At 30.9% G+C, this 24,753-nt stretch overlaps 2 protein-coding genes across 3 annotated transcripts in view; both read right to left on the bottom strand.

The window, feature by feature from the left end:
- Window positions 1-24,753, bottom strand: part of LOC136975643 (constitutive coactivator of PPAR-gamma-like protein 1 homolog) — a 166,405-nt gene that overhangs the window by 103,705 nt on the left and 37,947 nt on the right. For both annotated transcript variants that reach the window (XM_067270729.1, XM_067270730.1), the window contains exons 3-4: window positions 21,307-21,505; window positions 8,669-8,764 (exon numbers count right to left, since the gene is read on the bottom strand). In XM_067270729.1, coding sequence (XP_067126830.1) covers window positions 8,669-8,764; window positions 21,307-21,505 — 295 coding nt within the window. The remainder of the gene's footprint in view (window positions 1-8,668; window positions 8,765-21,306; window positions 21,506-24,753) is intronic.
- On the bottom strand, window positions 4,233-6,051 carry LOC136975678 (uncharacterized). Its single transcript, XM_067270782.1, has 2 exons — window positions 5,165-6,051; window positions 4,233-4,756 (listed from the first exon to the last, which is right to left on the bottom strand). The coding sequence occupies exons 1-2, from the start codon at window positions 5,310-5,312 to the stop codon at window positions 4,416-4,418; spliced, it is 489 nt and encodes a 162-aa protein (XP_067126883.1). The 5' UTR covers window positions 5,313-6,051; the 3' UTR covers window positions 4,233-4,415.

Here is a 24,753-nt window from a genome sequence, read left to right as displayed (position 1 = left end):
AATTTATTTCACAATTTTAAAAAATATAGAAGAAAACTAAAATGTCTTCAAGCTTCTGTCCTGTCTAGTCATCAGGAACAAACAGTCTTCATTTTGCAGAAACAACCTTTTATGCAAGGTTGTCTCTGCAAAATGAAGACTGTTTGTTCAAAATCACTCAAATAGTGGCTATACATGATGCGGTATGACAAGCGACTTGAATGCTCTCTGGGTAATTTTAAACCTTAAACCAGTTTAACTTTAAGTCTAAAGTTTGGGTACTTTAACCTGGTTTTTCACATACAAAAAATTATGCCATCCTGCAGTATCAACAATATCCAGTCTTTTTATAACAACTTCAATTTTCTTTGTAAAGTGCACATTGATTACAAGAAAATTTCTGTTTCTATGAGTGCCATGTCTATCTTTAAGTAGCATAACTTTCAACTTTGATGTTTCTGTAAGATCAACACAACCAGACCAAGCTGTGCTAATAGGTAGGTACATGATAAACTGCATCATGTTCTGTTGAAATTCCAAACTGTCAACCCATTTCACCTTCAATTTTTTGGAATCCTTCGTTCTCAAGTCTGTAGTGAGAAATGTTGCACTTAAGCAAAACCATTTCAACAATACCTTCACGAAAAGTGTTAGCATCCATGATATAACCTTTGACAAACTGAAATATGAATCAATTTTCAATTGGTCCATATTGGATACTTTATTAGATAATGCAGATATTGCACTGCATATTGCCAAAATCATCATTTGGTGATATTTTTATTAAAGAGACAATAAAAATATAATACTGGTTTTACAAGTGATGATAAAAATCCCAGTCCAGTTTTTTCAACATTAAGCATGAAACTGAATCACAAATCTCACTTTGGAAAAAGCAGCAAAATGTCAAGCTTCCAGACAATGGAAGTCTCATGCACCACACACCTAGCAATTTTATGACATCACATAGCAAATTCAGGCAGAAAAGTAAGAAGTGATTGAAAACCAAAGACAGTTTTGTGCAACGCTTTCTAGCCTTTCCAGAGTGGGGATCTTTCATTGACTGACAGACATTTCAGAAAATTTTTTAATGATATTTTTCCACTTTGATCTTTTTTCAGTAGGCTAAAATAGAGATGCACAACCTGCAGACTGGGAACCAAAACCACGCCCACTCGAGCCCTTTCAATGTTTATGCAGCCTGCGGAAGGTACAAGCCAAATCCCTTCTTTCAAGTGTGTCTATGGATTACTCGCTCCGTTGCAATGTGGGTCGTGTTACCTTAATGAAGTGAAACAAACCCTTCCTATGTTAAGTCTATAGAGAACCTTTTCCACTTCATTGGACGATAAAATTATTACTTACACTCGTTTTAAAAGCTCAGATTGGCACTTTTAGGCTTGAAAGACTTGGCTTTATCCAATAAAAGTAACTGAGAATCTGACACCTGGGAAAATTGCTGCCAAAACTATGCCCACTCGAGCTCTTTTATCGAAGTGTGCTTGTAAACAAACAAACTAAAGTTGCTGTATTTTCTGTTTTTTTTTTTTTTGGCTCTAATTTTTCTGATTTTCATGTTGATTGACTATTTAATAAAACCATTAATGTTTTATCTGAAATGTTTAGCTGTAAAATTTTTCCCGTGAATCTCACTTTGCTACATACTAGACAAAAAAAAATTATATCAAATTGAACTGATTTTTTTTTAATCTGTTAGCTAGATAAGTTTTTCCTCTCTCAAACAAGTTATAAGTTTCAAGTATAGAACTTTTTCCCTTCCATGCAGTCATTAGCACCCAACTGTTTTATGACTTTCCAAGGTGAGAAATGGGAGCAGTTGAAGTTCATCTATTTCTAGCTAACACACTTTCTGGTTTAGATATCGAATATTTTAAATCTAATGCATAATATTATAATGATTTTTAGAAGAATCAAATAGAGTAAGTGATGTTAGAATGTCATTTTCAGTGTTATCAGGAAGTTTCTATTTTTGTGGAAAATTTTCAATTTTATGCTTCGGAAAACTTGCTTATTTATCTAAATAGCATCAAATAACATATAAATATGTGAAAATAGCACTGAAAAACCATAAAAATACAGACTTTTTAACATTTGTTTACATTCTAGATTCTGATTGGTATAGTCGAAGAGGGTGTGATACTTACTAGGAAATTTGAATCAATCTTTTCTGAAAAGACACTTATTCGTCAACCTAATGTCATTCAAACTAGAAAAAACCAATCAGAGTTCAAAAAGGAATGTAAAAAAGCTATAACAACCAATTATTTACAGCAATGTCTTCCCATAGACTAAAAATAGAAAAAAAAATTTTTTGCACTAAAATTTTTAATTATTACATTGGACCAAGAAAATTAATAGTTGGAATAGAGTCATATGACTAAAAGGAAGCTGACTGCACTAAAACGTTTTGGATTTAATAATTATTTCAAACCACGTCAAGCTATAAACTTCTTGTGATTGTCAACACTGTCCATGGCTAAAATAATTAGACTCTTGTCAACAAAGACGATTGTAAAATGGTCCAGCCCCCTGGTCAGTAAACTTAATCCTAACCTGGCCCTTCTTCAGAAAAGGTTGTGCATCCCTGCTAAAACAAAATTTTTGACATGGAAGAACCTGTGAAATACTATTTAAACATTATGATCAAATGTGTTATTTGAAATTATTCATTAAATAATTTCAAAAAATACATTTGATCACATGTTGCTCAACTTTCCCAGCAACATTTAAAATTGCACGTGTGGTGCCATCTGTTGTGATATTTTATTTTGAAAAATTTTATATTTTGAACTATTATAACATGGCAAAAGGCTTAATTTTGAGGGTAGGGATGGGTTTTATAAAAATTGTGTATGTTAATAACAAGTAAAATCACCATTAAGTTTAACCCTAATGAAGATAAATGATCTCCTTTATCTCCCACCCCCCAACCTTTAACCATCAAAATTTAATAGCATCAATCCCCTAATAAACAAACCTCCTTGCAAAATTTCAGAAATTTTCAACAAAAAGCAACAGGAGTTATTAAACTTCAAATAGAGTAAACAAAATCATGCCCCCAAACACACAAACATCAATACATACAAAAATTACCCCAAAATTTTTTTGCATTTCTTGAACATTTCAAGGTGTCCTGAGCCCAAAAATGTAAAAATCTGGGAGAGGGGATCATTTTTTTTTCCAGATTGCCATACTTTCCCTCTGTTATGTATAACAGCCAGGAAAGTAATAAACTATTCATAATATTCCTCAAGAGCCCAACAGATAAACAGTTCATTAGCAGTTAGAAGGAAACTCATGTTTTTCCACATTATTAGGAATGATAAAATTAAAAAGGAACAAGATAAAACCAGTAATTGACTTTGAAATACCATTTGACTTATAGTGATGGTGGGGAATGTGAATACATCAACATTAGAGACACTGTATATGTGAAAAATTAAATGAACATAGAAATGATCTAAAGAAGAGTAAGGCTTGCAACAACTCTGATACAGAGGCAGTGAACAAAAACACAGTGATTAAGTGAACAGACATGGATAAGTTAGAAGAATTACGTCATCATCATTACAGAAGAAGCCATATGAACCTATAGCAGAAATTTAAATAATAAATCATAGGGGTTTAGACACTGGTTTTCACTTGGAAATTGCTTACATCTGAAAAATTTCTTCTAAGACTTTAAATATTTTTTGAATGGTAAACATCAACATCCACTATTATGCATTATATAATGCCACTTCACTATTATGCATAAAGGGACATGGTCCCAGTATAAGCACCATAACACAGTAAAGTTTTTAATAGGCGTTACTCTTCAAGGTTCTGTGTCTTTTATATCAGAATCTTGGGAAGGAAGGGTTAGTGACAAGCACCTAACTGAACGTTCGGGATTGCTTAGATATTTACTGCCTGGGGATTTAGTGCTAGCAGACAGAGGTTTCAACGTTGTGCATGGTGTTGGAATTACTGGTTCAGCTAGCAGTTCCAGCATTTACCAGAGGTAAACAATAACTCTCTGCATTGGAAGTAGCAAAAAACAGAAAGATGTCTCATTTGAGAATCCATGTGGAGTGAGTAACTGGTTGCATTAAAAATAATTTTAAAATACTAGAGTTGACATTGCCAATTGAGCATGTGACATTTTTTTATCGACATGACAATGTCATGTCATGTCGATAAAAAATGTGTCAATGTCATGACGATGTGACAATGTCATGTCGATAAAAAAATTGTACATGTCAGTTGTGCTTTAATGAATTTATGTAATAGTGTTGTGCCATTTGAATAAAATCAAGTTTACACTGTGTAATGTTTTAACAAATGTTTATTTACAATTTCAATTTATTGTTTTGAATACCAACATGCTGTCAGTTCTGGTAGTATACAGAATTTTAAAAAAATTTCTTGTTTTTTCAATGATACTGTTCCACAATGTAAACCTTTATAGGATTTATCTTCTCAATGTGCAAACTTTTCTCTATCCAAACTACAAATTCACAATATTCAACATTACATACAAATATTTGTGTTTGCATCTGGTAGTAATAATTACAGCTTTTGCTAATGGTGTAATTAGCATTCTGCTTAACTAAATAATTAGGTATATTTTCATCAATTTTTTGTTGCTGCTGACACCAAGGACATTTCATTTCAACCACTCCTTGGCCACAACAGTTGCAGTCTACAACAACGGTGGGCAACCCCCGACATGCGAGCCAGCTACGGCCCGCGAAAGGTTTCTGGCCCGCAAGATCTTTAATAGATTATTAAATTGGTAAAATAACTAATTAATAGTTATTTTTTCAATCCTTTGTAATTTTTTGAAAACGATAAGAGAAATAAATGTAGTAATTAACTTTTTTTTTATTTATTTCATATTTGCAGACTAAAAAATTACAGATTACAAGAAGGCGTCAATTAACTACTACGACCCACGGAAAAAACGTAAAATTTATTCTGGCCCATGTTATAAAAAAGGTTGCCCACCCTTGGTCTACAAGATCATCAGGTGAGGCACCAATGAATGGATGAGCTGGTAACACATGAAATCCTGTATCTTTAATAGTAAAGTTAAGGTGTAGTTTAGCTTGTTTTTCTTGGTGTTTCAATCATGCATGATTTTCATGATCACATCCCCATCTTACTAAGGGACTTCTGAATCAATGTTCAAATGGATAACACATTTTTTTAATCAGCGACTTTGCTGGATTAATTAAATTTGTGTGACATGCTTCTTTCATATTAGATGCAGTTATGAGTCCAGCTTGATACTGATACCAAAGTTTCTGTTTGTATTGCTTTGTTGTCATGGCACTTATGTTTTTTACTGGTCTTCTGTAAGTTGCAACTCTTGAAATAGTTTGCCATAGTATTCTTCCAGCTCAGGCCACTCCAGATCAACAAAAGATGGATTGAAAAGATTTCCAAATGTCAAACGAAAAGGTATATCCTCACTTGGAACAAAACAATCCGAAAACGTTAGTGTAACAGCCAAAATGCAAGCTTGTGGATTACATTTTGCTACATCTGACAAAAACGAATCCAGCTCATTGTCAGTCATAGATGTTATCTTCATGTTTCTCTTTTTGCCTAAACTTTGGTTAACATTTAAACCAGTCATGCAGTTATACTTTGAGACTGATGATCTAAAATCTATTTCCTTTAATGGACGAGGAGCAAGAATTCTTGAATGTGGAGGCAACCACTCATCTGCTGTCAGTTGATGTTTTTGGCTCCTGGATTCTACCATCCACTTCTAAAGCAAACAGTACAGCATCAACATGTGAACATGCTGAAGAGCAACCTGTCATGCAATTGCAGTGAGCTGTTATAATTTTTCCAGCAGATCTGCCAAGAATCCACACTTTTAAAGGTGAAATTCTTAAGCTTTGAGAATGACTAACCTGAAAAAATAGACATTATGTGGAAAAAAAAAATATTCTCAAGAATTTAAGAAAATTGTGTGAAGTTTTACTAATGTGCTAGCATTAGAACATTTATATTAACATTTAATTTTAACATTAATAATATTTACATCAATAAACACTGGGTTATTTATAATCCCAGATCAGAGTTTACTGATTTACACATTAATCAGAGTTTATTTATTTGCTTATATTAATTTAGTTAGGTGTAGTGTATTTATAAATGAACAACTAATGTAATTTCAGGCTTTAGCTAGTGCAAAGTTATAAACATTACACGTTAAAACTAAAAACAAGTAGGCTTATTATATGTTAATTTCAACTACAAAATAAAGGTACTGAACAATTTGAATTAAAAAAATTGCCACAGCTGTTTTTAATAGGACTTTTTTACTTTCAGACAAAAATTCTTAGTTAAGAAATATGTAGTTTAAACAAACAAAAGAAGACATACCTTTCCAAGCAATATTACTTCGTTGCTATTCATTACTTTCATTTTTATATCAGGAGAAACTCAGCCACTTGTTAAATAGTTATGGGCCTCTAAAGATTTATGAGCTTTCATTTGTGACAGGGTGTAGAAATTTGTCATCAAAACCAAATAGTTTATAATGTCACCAAATTCTACTTTAGGCCACAACCTTGATCTACAATGAAGTCTGACAAGCTGGCTTCATATGGATAACCTTGACGTAACAAAATTTTCTCTTCATATTAAACTGCATCTCATCCTGTTAGACTGCTAGAATAGCCCTTAAGATAAGAATCTTTTTTTAACTTCATCCATGAAAATAAAACTGCAGTATTTTTGTAAGTTAAAACTGAACAAAGGCACTGCCAACCTGTCAAATAACAGACCACATGCAAGCTAAGCAAGTGGAAGCGACCAGAAAAATGGCAAAGGGGCAGAGCAAACATGCATTTTATCATGTGACATGTGACCATGAAACCTCTCTATATGCATCTGAAATAAAACTAATCACTAATATGCTCCGTGAAATATAGCGCCATCTGACCAGTGACTTTGTAACTATATTTTAATGTCCATGAATTAAAAACAGTATCCATCCATTTTCACACTTGTCTGACATTAGCCTAAATAACAATGTTAACTCTAAGTATATAAACAGGGTCGAGCAGGACTATTCATGCAGCATCATCACCCCACTATAAGAAGAGATGAACTCAGAACTGACAAGGTAAAACTGAGGATCAAGTGAGATTGAGACAAAGGAAAAAGAAGAAGGAAAAAGAAATGCTTTTGAATTGCATCTGGTGGATTAGAAGTTTCATATTAGTGACAGTTGGGTGAATTAGATCATAAGACCTTTTTTGTAAAAGTCCATTTTTCATTTGTTGGATTTTTGGTGGAGATAGTTATAAGATTATTTCTAAGTTAATTTTAAGTTCCCAGGAAGTTTTGTACATACTTGCTGTTTTTGGTTCTGATTACATAAAGTATTGTTTGAAACTTTGATAACTTGTACAGCTCATTTTTTTTCTAACTTATTTCATGTTTGTTACTATTACAACTGTAAATAGTTGGTCTTTAGAATAATAATAAATTTCTTTTTGACAAGTAGTCAATTATTTATTTATTTTGAAGTTTGCTAACATTAATCAGGTTTCGTTCAACATATTCGTTCATTTTGCTCATTTAAAAGTCCAGACCTGGCATCAACCAACCCTCAATTTTGTTCTTCATTTATGTGATGCCGTATGTTAAATAATTCTGAGACATCTATAATGTAATGTCTGTTAATAAGCACTGTAATGTTTAAAAAATTTTGATATTACAGTGCTTATTAACAGTACTGGTGAAGCTGTAATATAAAATAACACTTAAGTTCACTATATCATATGTAATAAATTGAATTATTTCAGTTTTCTCTCCTTGCGTTCTTCTTTCTAATATCTTCTTGCGTTCTTCTTTCTAATGCATATGTTATCATTCATCATTACAAATTATAATCATAACTTTGCATATCTACTAAACAATTTTTGGTATATATCATATATGATTCAATTTCTATGGCAACTACTGTAGTATTTTTTAAAATATTAGAAAGAGTTGAATAAACAAATTATTCTACATCATAAGAATATATGCTTATTACTAAATGCACTTACAGGAAAAGAAAAAAACTGTTCTTATTTTTTACACACATTTCCATATCACACAACTCCATTTAACAGATTAATAAATAAAAAAACATTAGTAAAATAAACAGGAGATTCAGCAAAAACCTTTTTTTAAAAAAAAATTAATGCTTTTTCTGAACTATTTATTTTGTTTGCTAATGTTTATTTATTAATTTATATTTTACTTACATTGTAAGCTGATATAAAATTGTATCCTATTTGAATTTTTTAAATAATAATTAACATAATTTTTTAATTTTCAATATCTTATTTCTAAACTGTTTTAGATATAATAATAATATCTCAAAATAAATTATTCTACTACATTATCTGTTTGTTTTAGAAAAACCCAGCTGGTGACAAACTAAGATAATTTTAAAAAATTTCTGATAAGTAAAAAGTACAACTTTCACTTTTCAGTCTGCTTTTTACTGAAAAGTAAAAGTTGAATTATGGAGTAATTATTGCTGTTTTAAATCATAAATTCTTCCATAAAATGCAAACAGACAAAAGATAAAATTTCCAAAAAATAAATAAATTTTCAAAAGATGAACCACATTAATACTTAATGTTTTATTGTATTCAACAAAATTGGTTACCTTCTGTTTGTTCTAACTGTGAATATTGTTTAGATTGTTCCGTTACAGTCGATAAATTTTTTGTTGATGGATAACAACCAGGTTCCTGTCGGCGTCCTTAAAAAATAAATATGTAAAAATTAACAGCGTTTTTAATAAAATTATTTTAAAACATTTAAGAGACTACTAAATCATTATTATAATTTACCAAAACTGAATTTCATATTAACTGATCTTTATTCAAATATTCTTGAGCATTTCAAAGCATCATTTTGTATATTAAATTTTCCAACTATTACGAACTATGTTACGTATTAAAATCTACAAGTTTATATATAAAAAAACCTGGTAAGTTTATTAGATCTGAATATCTAATTATTCATTGGAATTTAATATATTAATAAATATGTAAAACATAGCAATAATCTGAAACACAATGCACTATTATATCTGAATTTTCATAACTCAAACAAACATAAATAACTTTAATCACATTTAACATAAAGCATTCTAACTTATGTTAAAATCAACATACAATTTCATCATGAATAAAAACAAGTCATACAACATTCAAATTTTTTGAAAAATTTACAGTTTAAATTTAAAAGTACATTTATATTTCATCTATATTTTTTATGCTTTAAATGAAACAGAATGGAAAGGAAAAACACACAAAGTTAACAATCACATTTTCATATTTGTCAAGATCCTTTTTCCAGATCAAGAGAAATTAAGCCAAGTAATAATCAGAACTTACATTGCTTTATTTAATAGGACATTTTGTTTTTCTGTTTATTGAAATTAAATTCATTAGAATTTTTAAGAATAAAAATCCGAAACTTATTAATACTTCTATCAGCACGATTATAATAATTTCTTATAAATCAAAAAATTTAATTTGACAGCCGTATTCATAGCAGAACAACTTTATAATACATAAAGGTTGATTTGTAAATAATTCTATCATTGTTAGAACAATATATATATTTTTTTGATAATAGTCAAAGCTGGAACTTCATCAGTATATCAGACACTAAACACACCTTTCATTGCTTTTCCAGAAACTAAATTTAAATACTTATTTTAATAACCACTGAAAAGGGGTTTTGGATGAATATAACAATTTATTATGTCCTTCAAATCCAACACTCACCTGAGGTCAAGAATCATCCAGAAGACAAATTTAATTCACAAATCTTTTATTTACAAGCATTTCAGATTGAAGCTTTTGCCGATCCTTCCTCAATAAAGGTAAACAATAGCATTACACTGCTTTTCTGCTTTCCTTCAATGCTTCAATTGATAGCAACAATCATTCATGATCTCAAGTGAATGTTAGATTAGAAAAATATAACAAATTCATTTTATTCATCCAAAACCCCTTTTCAATAGTTATCAAAATAAGAGATTATATCAAACAAATACTGCTATTTTTAGCTTCATACTAAATTTAATCAAAAAAAAAATTTGTTTTCATTAAATTTAGTTGCTGAAAAAGTGTGAAAGGTGTGTTTATTCTCTTAACATATTGTTTTTTTATTTATTAATTTATAAGTGTAATTTGACCTAATAAAAGTGATGTCACTATTTTTTATAAATTTAGTTTTAATTGAATTTAATTAATTTAAAAATGTCTAAAGTAAATAAACAATCTAATACCTAGTGGCGTGTCATCCATGGAAGCTGTGGAAGCATAGTTTCCCTTTTATTTTATAAAATATAAATATGTATTGTGCAATTATTTTCATATTTTAACGTATATTGAATTAATTAAAATTAATATTTTATTATAATTGCATTAAGTATCTTATTACAAATTTCTATACTACATGTAAAAAACAATGATAAGATTGCTATTGTATATTTGAATATAAATTCATATATGCATAGTCCTAATGAAGGCATCATATTATCAAATATGAGACAGCTTAATAAAATAAACCCTTCTAACCTTTTACCCGGTGTCGTTCCATTTTTAGAATCGTTCTATTTACAGAATCGCAAACGTTTTCACAGCCCCTCCTGGGCTCTTCTTCAGGCTTCGTCGAATAGGCCGTTAACATTCGAATAAATATTCAATTTGAATTTTTTTGGAATATTAGCACGTGCAGCAGCTGGATATTTGTACTGCGCATGCTCGATGCTCCTCCCTTTAAACGCTGTTTTCTAGCACAACCTGCCATGCGCTTGATAGGATCATTTCCTCCTTATGATTAACGCAGGTACTACGTAATCCAGCCTTAAATATCTCCATGGCTTCTAGCCATTTCAATTGCTGTGGGTTATAGCTGGGTATAATGATTTTTGCCACATGCAGGTCCGCCGTTATCTCCTCTTCCGACGCGTACGTCGCCAGGGCCGTAGTGTATCTACCGTGGTGTATGTCTGACTCGTGCTCCTTTAACCTCACTTTTAACGCACGTTTCGTGGAGCCAATGTATGTTAATTGTCTATCGCACCTGTGATCTTCTAGTGGTATCATATATACTCCCGGAAGCCTTTCGGGGTTTGGTGGGTCTTTGCCGTTGCTTAATATTCTGAAGAGAGTCTGACATCTTCTGTACACGATGTTAATTCCTTGTCGGTTGGCCACGGTTTTGTAAATGGATTTCAGCACTGGATTGTATGTGATAGATATCCTTTCATTTTCTTCCTGTCTGATATTCAATGGTTGTGCTGTCTGATTATTTTCCTTTTGGGACTTCTCATGTCTTCTAGACAACTTTTCAATGAGAGCTTTGCTGTATCCATGGCTTATAGCAATATTTTGGATAAGTTTGGATTGGAAAAGTTGGATTGGAAAAGTTGGATTGGATTGGATTGGATTCCAATTCAAAATATTGGATTGGAAAAGTTGTCTAGAAGACATGAGAAGTCCCAAAAGGAAAATAATCAGACAGCACAACCATTGAATATCAGACAGGAAGAAAATGAAAGGATATCTATCACATACAATCCAGTGCTGAAATCCATTTACAAAACCGTGGCCAACCGACAAGGAATTAACATCGTGTACAGAAGATGTCAGACTCTCTTCAGAATATTAAGCAATGGCAAAGACCCACCAAACCCCGAAAGGCTTCCGGGAGTATATATGATACCACTAGAAGATCACAGGTGCGATAGACAATTAACATACATTGGCTCCACGAAACGTGTGTTAAAAGTGAGGTTAAAGGAGCACGAGTCAGACATACACCACGGTAGATACACTACGGCCCTGGCGACGTACGCGTCGGAAGAGGAGATAACGGCGGACCTGCATGCGGCAAAAATCATTATACCCAGCTATAACCCACAGCAATTGAAATGGCTAGAAGCCATGGAGATATTTAAGGCTGGATTACGTAGTACCTGCGTTAATCATAAAGAGGAAATGATCCTATCGAGCGCATGGCAGGTTGTGCTAGAAAACAGCGTTTAAAGGGAGGAGCATCGAGCATGCGCAGTACAAATATCCAGCTGCTGCACGTGCTAATATTCCAAAAAAATTCAAATTGAATATTTATTCGAATGTTAACGGCCTATTCGACGAAGCCTGAAGAAGAGCCCAGGAGGGGCTGTGAAAACGTTTGCGATTCTGTAAATAGAACGATTCTAAAAATGGAACGACACCGGGTAAAAGGTTAGAAGGGTTTATTTTATTATTACAAGTTCCGGTACATAGAGAGATTATATATAAGACAGCTTCTATGGTGAAAATGTTTGGGGTGTAAAGCAGCCAAATTATACACATTTGCATATGCACTTTACAGAGCACCAACCTCATGCAGTTTAGCCGGTGGATGCTACACAGCAAAATATCATATAATGCTTCCAATGATTCTATCCAGGGCCAGCACAGCTTCCCTATCATCAAATGTCACTGCAGACCATTGCTAATACCTAAAATCCAGTTAAAAGAAAGCAATCTAATCTGGCAATCATTTGGCTTTAATATAACTATCAAGCTTATAGATGTTTATATTTTTTATAAAGGTGCTAATTTTTTATAAGAAGAAACATTTTCGACTGGGTTTAATAACCATCATTAGAATCTTACACAGAAAAACATTTAAATAAAATGGAACTCTAAATTTGTGCTGGTGGCCATATGCACAAAAACATGGTAAAGAAAAATTAAAGTAATGGCTGTTATATAACAGTTCAAAATATTTGTACTTACAGTAAGTTGATTCATTTGAATTGGGTTTCAGGTATTAGCATGAGCTTTTATTGTAATTTCATAAAGTTTTACAGTGTCTTTTAAACAAACAATCTAGAGTGGATCTTGAACTCACAAAATTCCTACAAGATAGACAACTAATATATTAATAGTTACAATTTCCAGATATTTGTGTTCAATTTTACATATGTAGTCTGTTTATTTTAAAGCTCCGATGATCCATAAAACAAAGACCAAGTGTAAATAACAAAATGAATTTATTACCAAAAGTTAGGTACAAACATGGTTACTTTTCGACATAATCACCATAAAGATTGAGGAATTTGTCCTATCTGTAAATGAGCTTTTCCATCCCTTTGTCATAGAATATTGCCGCCAATGACTTGAGATGAGTCCTAACATTGTTTTGAAGATCGTCATTAGTCTTAAACCTCTGCCCTCCTAGCAACTTTTCTGTTCAGGAAAGAGGTGGAAGTTACTTGGCACTAAATCAGGGCTATATGCTGGTTGTTTAAAAGTGGTGACTACTTCCATCTTTCAGACTTCCACCCAGCTTGGAACTTTTTAATGTGTAAAGACTTCCACATCTTTCCTGAGCTGAAAACGTGACTAGCAAGGCAGAGATCTGAGACTAATGACAATCTTCAAACAACATTGTTAAGGCCATCTCAATTCACTGGTAGCAACATTTTATGACAAGGGGATGGAAAAACATGTCCACAGATATGACAAATGTCTCAATCTTCACGGTGATTATGTCAAAAAGTAACCATGTTTGTACATAACGTTTGGTAATAAATTCATTTTGTTATTTACATATGTCTTTGTTTTATGGACCATCAGAGCTCGAAAAAACCACCCTCATATGTTATGAAACCATTAATCCTTAAAGACAAGTTTGCTTTTACACACAATTAAAATGTCATTGACATATCCGTTGTATAAAATAATTAGGTCTTGAAAGGAAGATAGGATCTCATTCTCAAGTTTTCCAACCACCATTACACACAATGTCCTTGAGAGGATCTATCCATGGGTATACCCAACTTGTATGTAACATCTCCATAATCAAATAAGAAAAAGTGACACATAAGGTACACATTTTATACAATAGATACAGTTTAACCTGATTATAACATCATTGGATGTAACAACAACCCTAATATAACATCAAATTTTTATCTGTCCCACAATTTTACTATACTAGATAATGTTAAAAAACCCTGTTTTAATGTCATATTTGAAGCACTCCCAAATTTACAAAATTAGATTACAAATTTTATTTAACAAAGAAAATACTGTGTGTTCAGTCATAGGGTCAGAGTCCACTTCCTAGAACAACTGTGGGTGGTACTCTCACCACCTGACTTCATTGGGGTCAGTTTGCCACACTTTTAAATGATATGATGATCAGTTATTATGTACTCATTTTTAAATTACTTTATGCTAAATTGTTAAATATTCTATTATTTTTAATATAGTATATTATATCAAATAGTTCATAAAGAAATAACTGAATTATTTTTAATTGGCATACATTAGTTTAACCTTTTGTTGCCTTTTGATTCAACATTGCTCTCAAAACCGGAAGTTCCACCATTATTGAAACTTAAGACAAATAGAAATTTCTTATAAAAGGTAATTTTTGAAATTTTTAATTACATCGATGTAAACTTAGACATAATAATGTAAATAAAGTTGATTTAAACATGTAGTTTGCATTTTTATACATATGATAATAAATTATCATCATCATAGTAGATACAGTATACTGTATTACCATTAAGAAATAATTCTACAGTAATACATACGATGTTAAATTAGAATGGATTTTATAATAGATTCTTGAACACACTTGGTACTTTTTATGGGACTGAAATTGTGACCCCACAGATAACGACACTCGGTTATAATGGCAAAAAATTGCCGGTCCCATGGATGACGTTATAATCAGGTTAAACTGTATGTTGATGTTATTTCAATTGTGTGACAAAGCAAACTAGATCTTCAAAGTTTTCTCTGATGCTTCAACCATAACACCAAATCTTAAAATTAAGAATATAATACGTTTTAGCATCACAGAGAATATATTTTTAAGCCATATTTCACAGGCTTACTAAGAATGTATTGCACAAAGTCACAGCATCCTCTAAACAGATGAAGCATCTTGTCAATTGTCACAAACTCACTCACATTAAAACTGCATATACAATTGTTGACAAACTCTTGATGAAATTCTCAAATTGATGAAAGCTTATCAGTTCTATTTTGTTCATCCCTGGTTTCTAAGTTGTCAAACCTAACTATATGATGCAAAAACCAAGAACATTTATAATTGAAAAGGCCCTGTAAAAGGATCGTTCCTGTATCAGCAGAAGACAACAGCTCACAGCAATTAATGTAACTCCCTTTTTTTACCAATCAAATACAACGCTCCTAAAAGGGCTTTTATTTCTGTTTTGGTCGTATTGTTGCAGTCTCTATATCTTGCATACTTCACTTCATTTCCTTTTTTCTAAATATATATGTTGGTATTTGTTATGATTTCTTCAATCATTTGATCAATAATAAACAAGTAGAATGTGTCTATTTCCTTATTGTATTTTGGCAGTAATTTTTGGTCCTGGTAATATTTTCATAATGTGTTTTGCTTTTGTCTTTCCAGAATAAAGATTTATCTATCCACAGAGTTTCCTTGTCTTTTTGTATAAAGAAATGATAATTGTCTTTCTCTTTCTGCCCCTCTTCACTACTTTCTTCTTTAACAAAGTTATCTATCTCATTTGCTGATTGTTCAGAGTCACTATCATAAAAATTTTCTTCTATAATTAACGCTTCTGATTCACTTTCAGTGTAATAATCAATTTCTTCTGGCTCTTCACTTTCTTCAATCAATTCTCTCAAAACTTGTTCCAAAACTCCTTCTAACTCTTCCTGGTTCAAAAGTTTACGAGACCTAAAAATGTCAAGAAAATATACATTTTGCAAAAGTTGACTGAAACATTTTTAAATTAATATAAGTTTAAGAATTTATAGAAACCTACAACATTGTTCATTTAACATATTTATTCAATAAATTTGCAAAAAGTAACCTACTTTAATACATTAAAAAAATAAATAGAAAAGGAAACGAAGATTTTACTTACATGACAGGGCACGTAGCAGCAGTTACAATACTGATATGATACCACCTAACTCAAAGCTCAATAACAACTAAACAGTTAGCAAAACTGACCCCATTTCACATGTACGTTGTAACATCTAGTATGAATAGAGACTACTAAAGAGCACTTCCACAGTAATTAAGTACGATGTCTAACAAAAGACTTTATCTCTATTCTGCAACAATTTGCCGCAAGTGCTTCCACCAAAGGGCAATAGATGACAGTTCCAGAAAAAATAAATAATAAATTTCAAGGCAATAAAAAAAAAAAAAAAAATACGCATCTCTTTACTAGAACATAAATAGACAAAACATATGAGTGTGTGTAATTTTTAATTAATTAATTTATGTAAATATTTCATACTTATGTGGAGAAAAAATATATATAGATATATAGATATCTTTAGATCTTTATATATATATATATATATATATATAAAGATATCTGGCAACACCAGAACAGAAGCTTCGAGATCTGGCAACACTGAAACAAAAGTTTTGAGAAGGTCAAGAAGGAAGGACCACATGTTAAAAACAGAAGTGAAAAGGTGGGAAAGGAAACTTTACAAGTTAATAGGATGAAACCAAAGAAAAGGATAACCTGTGGAGGTGATGAACCGTATTCAGAATGGATTATTAGAAAAGAGAATACTCAATCCCCGAAAATATGTAGCCAAAAATTCAAATATTTGGGGCAATAATGACACGCTTAAAGTAGAAAATTGGGTGAAGACATTCAAAAAGGTGGCGGAATATATGGGTTGAAACAAAAAAGATAAAATAATGTTAAAGGGAAATTACCTAGAAGATGAAGCCCTAAATTGGCACATTGAGCACTCAGACAATCAAAGTTGGGAAGAATTAAAACCAACTTTTGTGGGGAGATTCGGATTACAAGCCACCAAGCCTATCATGGATTTTGTAAGGTTAAAATATGACCCAAAAATAGGAATAAAAAATTATTTTGAAGGAAAAAAAAGGTTAGGGAAGTTATCACAATTGAAAGACATCCAAATAATACTGCTAATAATAGAAGGGTTACCCCAAGAAATGGTGAAATATTTCATAACCATAAGACCAAAAACTTTTGTAGAATTTTATGAAATAAGCCTGAGAATTGAAGAAAATTTAAAACAAAAACGAATCAATAAATCCACAAGGAGTAATTTTGGTTATGGGACAGAAGAATTTAATTCAGAACATAAAAGAAAACCAAATGCTTGTAAGATTTGTAAGAGTTTGGGATATCAAAATAGGTTCCAATGGGCTCGAGACTGTTGGAATAAATGAAAAATTGCATGAATGAAAGGAAAAAGTAAATCTCATTGAAATAGAAAAACAACTTCTGCAGATAACTTCTAGAGATGGAGAAAACTTAGATATATCTGAAAAATCAAGAAATATTGAGAAAAAATATGAGAAGCTAAAAGACTTGGAAATAAAAAGTCATGATGATAGTAAAAGATTAAAAGAAGAAAACATTCAAGTAAACAAAATTATGAACAAATTTGAAGAACTTAAACCAAAGTTTATTAATCTTGAATTATCTTTGAAATCTCTAGAAGAAAAATACCATGTTGTTTTAAAACAGAATCATCATTTGTCAGAAAAATTTCAGTCCATGGCTGATTATGCAACTGTTAAGTCGAATTGTTGTGTACAAAAAAAAAAGAACTGCAGAATGTGAAACAACACTTTATGGAAATATTAAATAAAACAAGACAAGATTTATTCAACTCATATGATAAAAATTTTCAGCAATGGTGGAAAGAACAGAAAAGCATTCAAAATTCTTCTAATAAACAAACCATTGTTGAAAATCTTTGGAAAGAACAAAACACTTTATTGGAGAAAAATGTTCACACTGGTGATAAGAAGAAAAAGAAGAAAAGGAGGAAGGAAAGTTTTAGTGTTTACATTTACAATGTTTTGAAGCAGCATATAATGAAATCTTTTTCAAATGTGAAGTTCAAGTGAATACTTTAAAGGAAACAAAAAATAAATTTATGTGAAAATTCACAAATTCCAGACACCAACAAAACAAAAACTAAATTAAAAAAATAATATGTCAGAGATTCTGAAGAAAATCAGAGCATTAGAAATTAAACAATTAAAAGATGAACTCTTACAAGAAATTGAAAGGTTGCATGATTATGAAGAGAAATAAACAATAAAAAAAAAAGAAAGAAAAATCAATTTAATATAGAAGAACAGTTAATTTCTGAAAAGAAAATTGATTTGAAAGTAGGTTAACAGGTTAAGGAATATGAAATAGAATGGGGAAAAAAAGGGAAAATCGTCAGACATTTTCGTATATCCAAGTTACATTCATACAACAACCCACTGTTGGATCTACAAAGCAGGGGGATGTAAAGGTATCTGGCAACACAGAACAGAAGCTTTGAGATCTGGCAATACTGAAACAGAAGTTTCAAGAAGGTAAGAAGGAAGGACCACATGTTAATGACAGAAGTCAAAAGGCAAGAAAGAAAACTTTACACATATATATATATATATATATATATATATATTGTGTCAATGCAATCAATCCCACAATGTTCCCACAAGGAAAAAATCCCCCAACAATTCCACAAGGAAAAAATAACACAGAGCAAAGAAACATTTGATAAATGACACTTGTAAAACTTGCTTATAAATCATTCAAGATTTCTTAATGTAAACTTTCTCAAAAATGCTCGAGAAGTGCACTTTCTCCCTTTGCTTAATAAAGATTCATATTGAGACTCATCCACACACAATTTTATTTGGATCTGTGATGAACATCTTGTAACGTCTACTTGTCAGTTATAGTTATGTAATCTGTAAATGTTTAGTTTTTTTACTTTTATATTTTCTGGTACATCTATTTACTTTTATATTTACTGTTACTTTCATTTCTATTTTTATATCAAGAACTCGTTTTGTTTAATTTATCAAAACATGTCATTGTTCTATTCAATCATTCCATCATCAAATATACAAACCTGATGATCTCCAATTGCAGATTGAAAACATTAGTTAAAAACCTTTTTTTTTAATTAAAGCTTTACGGGAGTACAATTTAAGGCTTTTAATTGAAGTATTTATAATATTTTTATGTTAACTTATCTAACTTATCAGTTTAGTGTAGCATGGCAAATTGTATGGCATGCCTATTTAATTATTTATTTGATTTAATTCAAATTTTCCAAACTATTTACTAGTAATTATTAATTGGTTCATAAATGATGGCATTATTTTGTGCACTATAACTTTTGGGAAATTTTGTGTATGTTTGGGAGAAATTTTTGATCCTGAAAATATTCTGCAACGTTTGTGCAAAGTTGTATTGGAATACATTACTTCTTGTTGCCTGCATTTGTTCAGCCATATTGTCAGCAAACAAAATCAATAAGAGAACCAAGGAAACAAATTTCCTTACTTTTTGACACATTTCCTTACTTTTCGTGACTTTTGCCAAATACAAATGAAAATCCCTGATTTTCCAGATGGGTAAGAACCCTGAATGTATAATCTCACTTAAACCAGCATGCTGGCATTCCCTTCCAGGATAAACCAGCATGCTGGTTTTTACCACATGGAAAAATCAGATTTTGTGGTCTTCCTAAATCAATCAACATTGCTTGACAATTTGCAAAAATATGGTAGTACTGTTTAAAAATTTCACAGAAATAAAGTATTGCAAGTTCATGACAAGTTAGTTTTATTATTTTTGTTCCTTTAACAACTGCTTCCATAAAAATAAATAAATAAGCAAAACTTTAAAATAATTTTTATTATTGGATATTAAACTGGATTTAAAAAAAACCTATAAAAACAATTCTTTAAAAGTAAGTCTATCAAAATGACATGCTACAACTTTATGGAAAGATAACCAAACAGTCACCTTAAATAATTTATATAATACACATCTCAAAGCCCGATGAGTTAATATAATTTTGTCATTCGATCCTACTGATCTTTAGAACTAAGCAGACAAACACAAACAGTAACAAAAAAACTTTATTAAAAAGGTGAGAACTGTCATCGACATCCTCGGCCAACATCCAGGCAAAAACCCGCGAACTTCCGCGCCTCTTTTTCTTACAAGTTGCCAGCCAACTTCTCGTTGGCAAGTGTTGCCAGGCAGTGTTCGGGATCTCTGGCGCTGGCGGCCACATAATAATCCTACAATCACCTAAATATTCATGCTATAATATGGCTATAATCAAATAATTAATACAAATAAATTTGGTACTAGAGGTAAGCGTTAGGTGCCATCTCTTATCTAAATTAATAATTATAATTTTAGTAATTTAATAAATAATTTAGAACCTTCTGGAAGAAAATAACTGACCCGGGGTGGGGCTTGAACTCGCAGCTTCCGCTTGCCATGCGGTACACTACCAATTGCGCCATCCAAACCCCAAGCCAGCATTCACTTCCAGAAGCATTTAAATTTTGATATAACCTTCCACAGTTACTAACAGCACTGGCTGGAGACAACCTGAAGATACCTCGCCGGGGACAGCGATAGCTAGCTGAGTGCCACAGAGGATATGTTCATTGGCCATTGACATAGGGTCATCTGCAGCCAGCACTGTTAGTAACCATGGAAGGTTATATCAAAATTTAAATACTTCTGGAAGCAAATGCTGGCTTGGGATCTAGGTGGCGCAATTGGTAGTGTACTGCATGGCAAGCAGAGGCTGAGGTATTCTGTTGATGCCATAGACATGTTTTGTGGACTTTCTTTTCAGAGGAGAAGAAAGTGCACAAAACTTTCCACATGGTTTAAGAGGTGGTCTCTTAAGTATATTATTTCTATGTTATTTATCAATACGCTATCTCTGTAGCAAGTTCAAGTAAAATGTGGTAAATTCTTTTATTCTTTCTTCTAAATTGTTAAAGGAATTATACACTTGAATTTATTATTTTTGGATTTTCACATTGACTCTCAAGTTGATAAATAAAGAAAAAAATGTGTCATACTACAGTGGAAGAAAGTTCCCACAATATGTCTGAGGCATTGACAAAATAAAGATGATCTGACAAGGCAAGAATTGTTAGTTTCATGTTCCTTTTCTAAAGAATTAATTTGTAACATTAAAACTACAATTTGTTCCATAGTATGTAAATAAAATTCAGTTTTAATTTTTATAAAACATGCTGTCAAAACTGTTAAATCAACTTTGAAAATAAATTAAATATATTAAAGCAACAATGTAAAATAAAATTTTCCCTGAAAACAAATAATTTTAATTTTAAATATTATGTCATATCAATTTTGAATTAACAATGTAATAAATCAATAAATTACTGAAAATTAAAACTAAATAACATAAAATTTACCTTGCATAGCAGGACGATAATGTAAAAATCCATCTTTTGTTCCATTTAAGTAATATTGCACACACTGTTTAAATTTCTGAATTTTATCTTGTTTGTTTTGTCCAAATACTTGTGTACCAATAACATCTAAATTGTCAATTGATGGTAAATTACGAACAAATTCCACAACATCTTTAATCAACAAATCTGGATTATTTTGCTGTAGAAGAATTTAAAATATTTTTTAATAAAACAGTTGATATATTTAAAACCTACTTCATTCTTTCCTCTTCTAAAAATGTATTCCAGTAATGTACTAAATTTAAATAATTATTCATTTTTAATGATATTTCACAGATTTTTCAGCATTAAGAAAACTGGGAAAAATTTCTTTATTTAAAACAGTAGTTTCAATCTGCTATGTTCAATAAAATTTAAAAACATTTTATCTTTTTGGTATGTATTTTACGCAAATTAACTATTTTATTGTTTTCCACTAATTTTTGTTCTGCAAGATATACTTAGAAATATTGGGTTGTTCAGAAAGTAATTTGGTTTTTACCACCAGAGGGATTAGTTGTATTTTTACCCACCAATTTCATTCTAAATCGTATTGTCATTATATATTTTGACAGCTGACATTTCAAGACTTATTCTGTAAAAAAGCTTATTTGATTCTTTGCAATTGTTTTTTTTGGTGTCCCATCAAATACGGAAAATTGAAAGCAGCATTTTCAGCATATTTTGCTTTTTTATTACCAAATGGAGATGATGTATTGACAGAATAACAATGCCAAAACTGGTTTGCAAAATTTTGTTCCAGCAATTTCGATATTGATGATGCACCATGTTCTGGAAGGCCAGTTGAAGCTGATGAAAACAAAATAAAGATATTGAAGCAAACCAAATAACACAAGAAATTGCTAAAAGATTAAATTTGTCAAATTCGACTATTTATGATCCCTTGAAATGACTTGCTTTTATTTCAAAGCTCGATATATGGGTTCCACATGTTCTTAAAGGAAGAGATTTGTTCCGTCACATTGACATCTGTCATTTTCTATTCAAACATCAAGAAAATGATTCATTTTTGAAGTGAATCATAACTGGTAATGAAAAATGAATTGTTTACAACAATGTCAAATGCAAGCGATCATGGAATAGAAGAGATGAACCAGCTCAAAACACTTCAAAAGACAATATTCATAAAAAAAAGTGATGCTCTCTGTTTGATGGGATTTTAAGGAAATTTTTTTTTTTTTGAGCTTCTACCAGACAATTCCACAACTGATTCAAAAGTGTACTGACAAATTGAGTGATACCATCAAACAGAAAAGGCCAGAGTTGATCAACAGAAAAGGTGTAATGTTTTACAATGATAATGTCAGACCTCACAGAAGTTTGGTAACTCATCAAAAGCTGTTACAGCTTAGATGGGATGTGCTACCACACCCACCATATTTGCCAGATCTGGCACCCTTGGATTATTACTTGTTCTAGTCTTTATAAAATTTTTAAACAGTAAAACAATTACTTCAAATAAGGATGTCAAAAATCACTTGGATCAGTTTTTTTGTAAGCAAAGGTCAAAACTTTTATGAGCGTGGAATCATGCATGGAATCATGCTACTACCAGAAAGATGGCAAAAGGTATTGGACCAAAATGGTCAATATATAATTCAATAAAATATTTATATATTATAAGAAAATTTGGTTTTTTTTTTATGAGAAAAAATGATATTACTTTCCGAACAACCCAATAGTAGAGAATAGTATTTATGAATCATTAATATAAATTCAAATTATACTGATATTTCATTATAATATTTATTAATTATATATTCACATAATTGTTATAAACATATACACTTTTTATCCTAATTACACATTAATGCTGAAAAATAATCTTTTACAAAGAATTAACATAACTAGAATTTAATTGTATATTTAATGAACAAACAATTGTTTTTAATATTTAAAATAATTAATAAAATAGATTTGTATCAATTTTTCTTATAATGAATAAGATGTATTTGAAAGTCATCGTTTTGCATTATTCTAATAATTTATTATATCTTTAAAGATTTAAACAAAAATTTTTAAAACTGAATCTATAAAATCATCAGCAAAACCTGAAAGACTATTAAAACTGAAGACTGTAAATACGTTTTAATACATTTAATGCATTAAAATAATAAAGAAAGCATACAAGTACATCAAAGAGAATTACAGTAGAGCATCGATTATCCGACTCAATCGGGGACTTGGGTTGGTCGGATAACTGAAAAAATGGATAACCAAAAAGTATGAAAAAATACATTATTAGTATAGTATATTATTATATCCCATGTAATTAGTATATTAGTATATCGCTATTAACCTACTTTGCATTGAATTTTCATTGACGTTAAGACTAACAAAATTTTTCTTAAATAATAATCGTTGCTATTGTATTGTTAAAAATTATTTCTTTATTTTGCACAAAATAAATACTCTACAAAAATAAAGAAAAAATAGAAAATTAAGCCTCGTTTAAATACTGCCTTCCCTTTCATGGTCAAGCCTATGTTGCCAGCTAAAACATAAAAATTTAACAAAAATAATATTAAAGTAGCCAAGACATAGCCAAATATTGTAGTGCCACATCACTATCAGACATTTGAATTTGCCAACTAGAACGCGGTCGGTTAACCGATGTGACGGTTGATTGGGAGTCAGATAATCAATGCTCTACTGTACTGAAATTCATTATAATACACTACAAGAGAAAGCTTTATTGCACAATCAAAAAGAATAGTAAAAACTGCAAATAAAGAAACATTGCTCCAGAACATTTTTTCAAATTAAAATCCCACAAGAAAAATCCCAATTTCCCAAAATAGAAGCTGTATTTTAAACTGTCTAACATTTGCTTAACAAAAATTTTAAAGCTTATACTAACCAAACTTATAATTCTCATTACTTTATCTAGCTAAATATTTACATTTAAAATTAACTAAATTCAATATGGTAAAATATCCAAATTGTACTGTGTGCAATAATTTGAAGCAGAATAAAGATGCATCTGAAAAAAATTTATCATCTAATATTAAAGATATACAGTCAAACTTCAGTTTTTAAACAAGTCACTCTTAGAACAATTCAGTTCAGGAACAGAATTTTAAACTCAAAATTGCACCAGTTGTTGAACAAGCTACTCTGCAACAGCCATGCACAGATTACAGACACAGACGTCAACTCCTTATACTTCCAATGTTAAAGAAAGTCTACGGTCCAACCAATCAATGACAAAACTACTGATTTACAACTTAGTGATGCCAAGATATATTCATTAGACATTACGACACAAATCCCCTTTGATGTTGCTATTTAAATTACACTTCATTGTGCATACAAGAAAGATACTACTTCTATTTTTTGATACATGCTGCAGTCAAATTTAAATCAAATTAATTAATAAAAGCTGCA

The sequence above is a fragment of the Centruroides vittatus genome, unplaced genomic scaffold, assembly GCF_030686945.1.
Source record: "Centruroides vittatus isolate TY-2023 unplaced genomic scaffold, ASM3068694v2 contig_377, whole genome shotgun sequence".
Taxonomy (NCBI): domain Eukaryota; kingdom Metazoa; phylum Arthropoda; class Arachnida; order Scorpiones; family Buthidae; genus Centruroides; species Centruroides vittatus.
The sequence above is the reverse complement of the archived record's forward strand: the minus strand, read 5'-3'. Positions and strand labels throughout refer to the sequence as shown.

What these genes read in the sequence shown, in the direction of transcription:
- LOC136975678 (XM_067270782.1), bottom strand. Translation starts at nt 5,312, where the DNA reads ATGACAACAAAGCAATACAAACAGAAACTTTGGTATCAGTATCAAGCT. An exon ending in GTGTTATCCATTTGAACATT is followed by an intron (nt 4,757 to 5,164) that starts GATTCAGAAGTC and finishes AATCTATTAAAG; the next exon opens with ATCTTGCGGGCCAGAAACCT.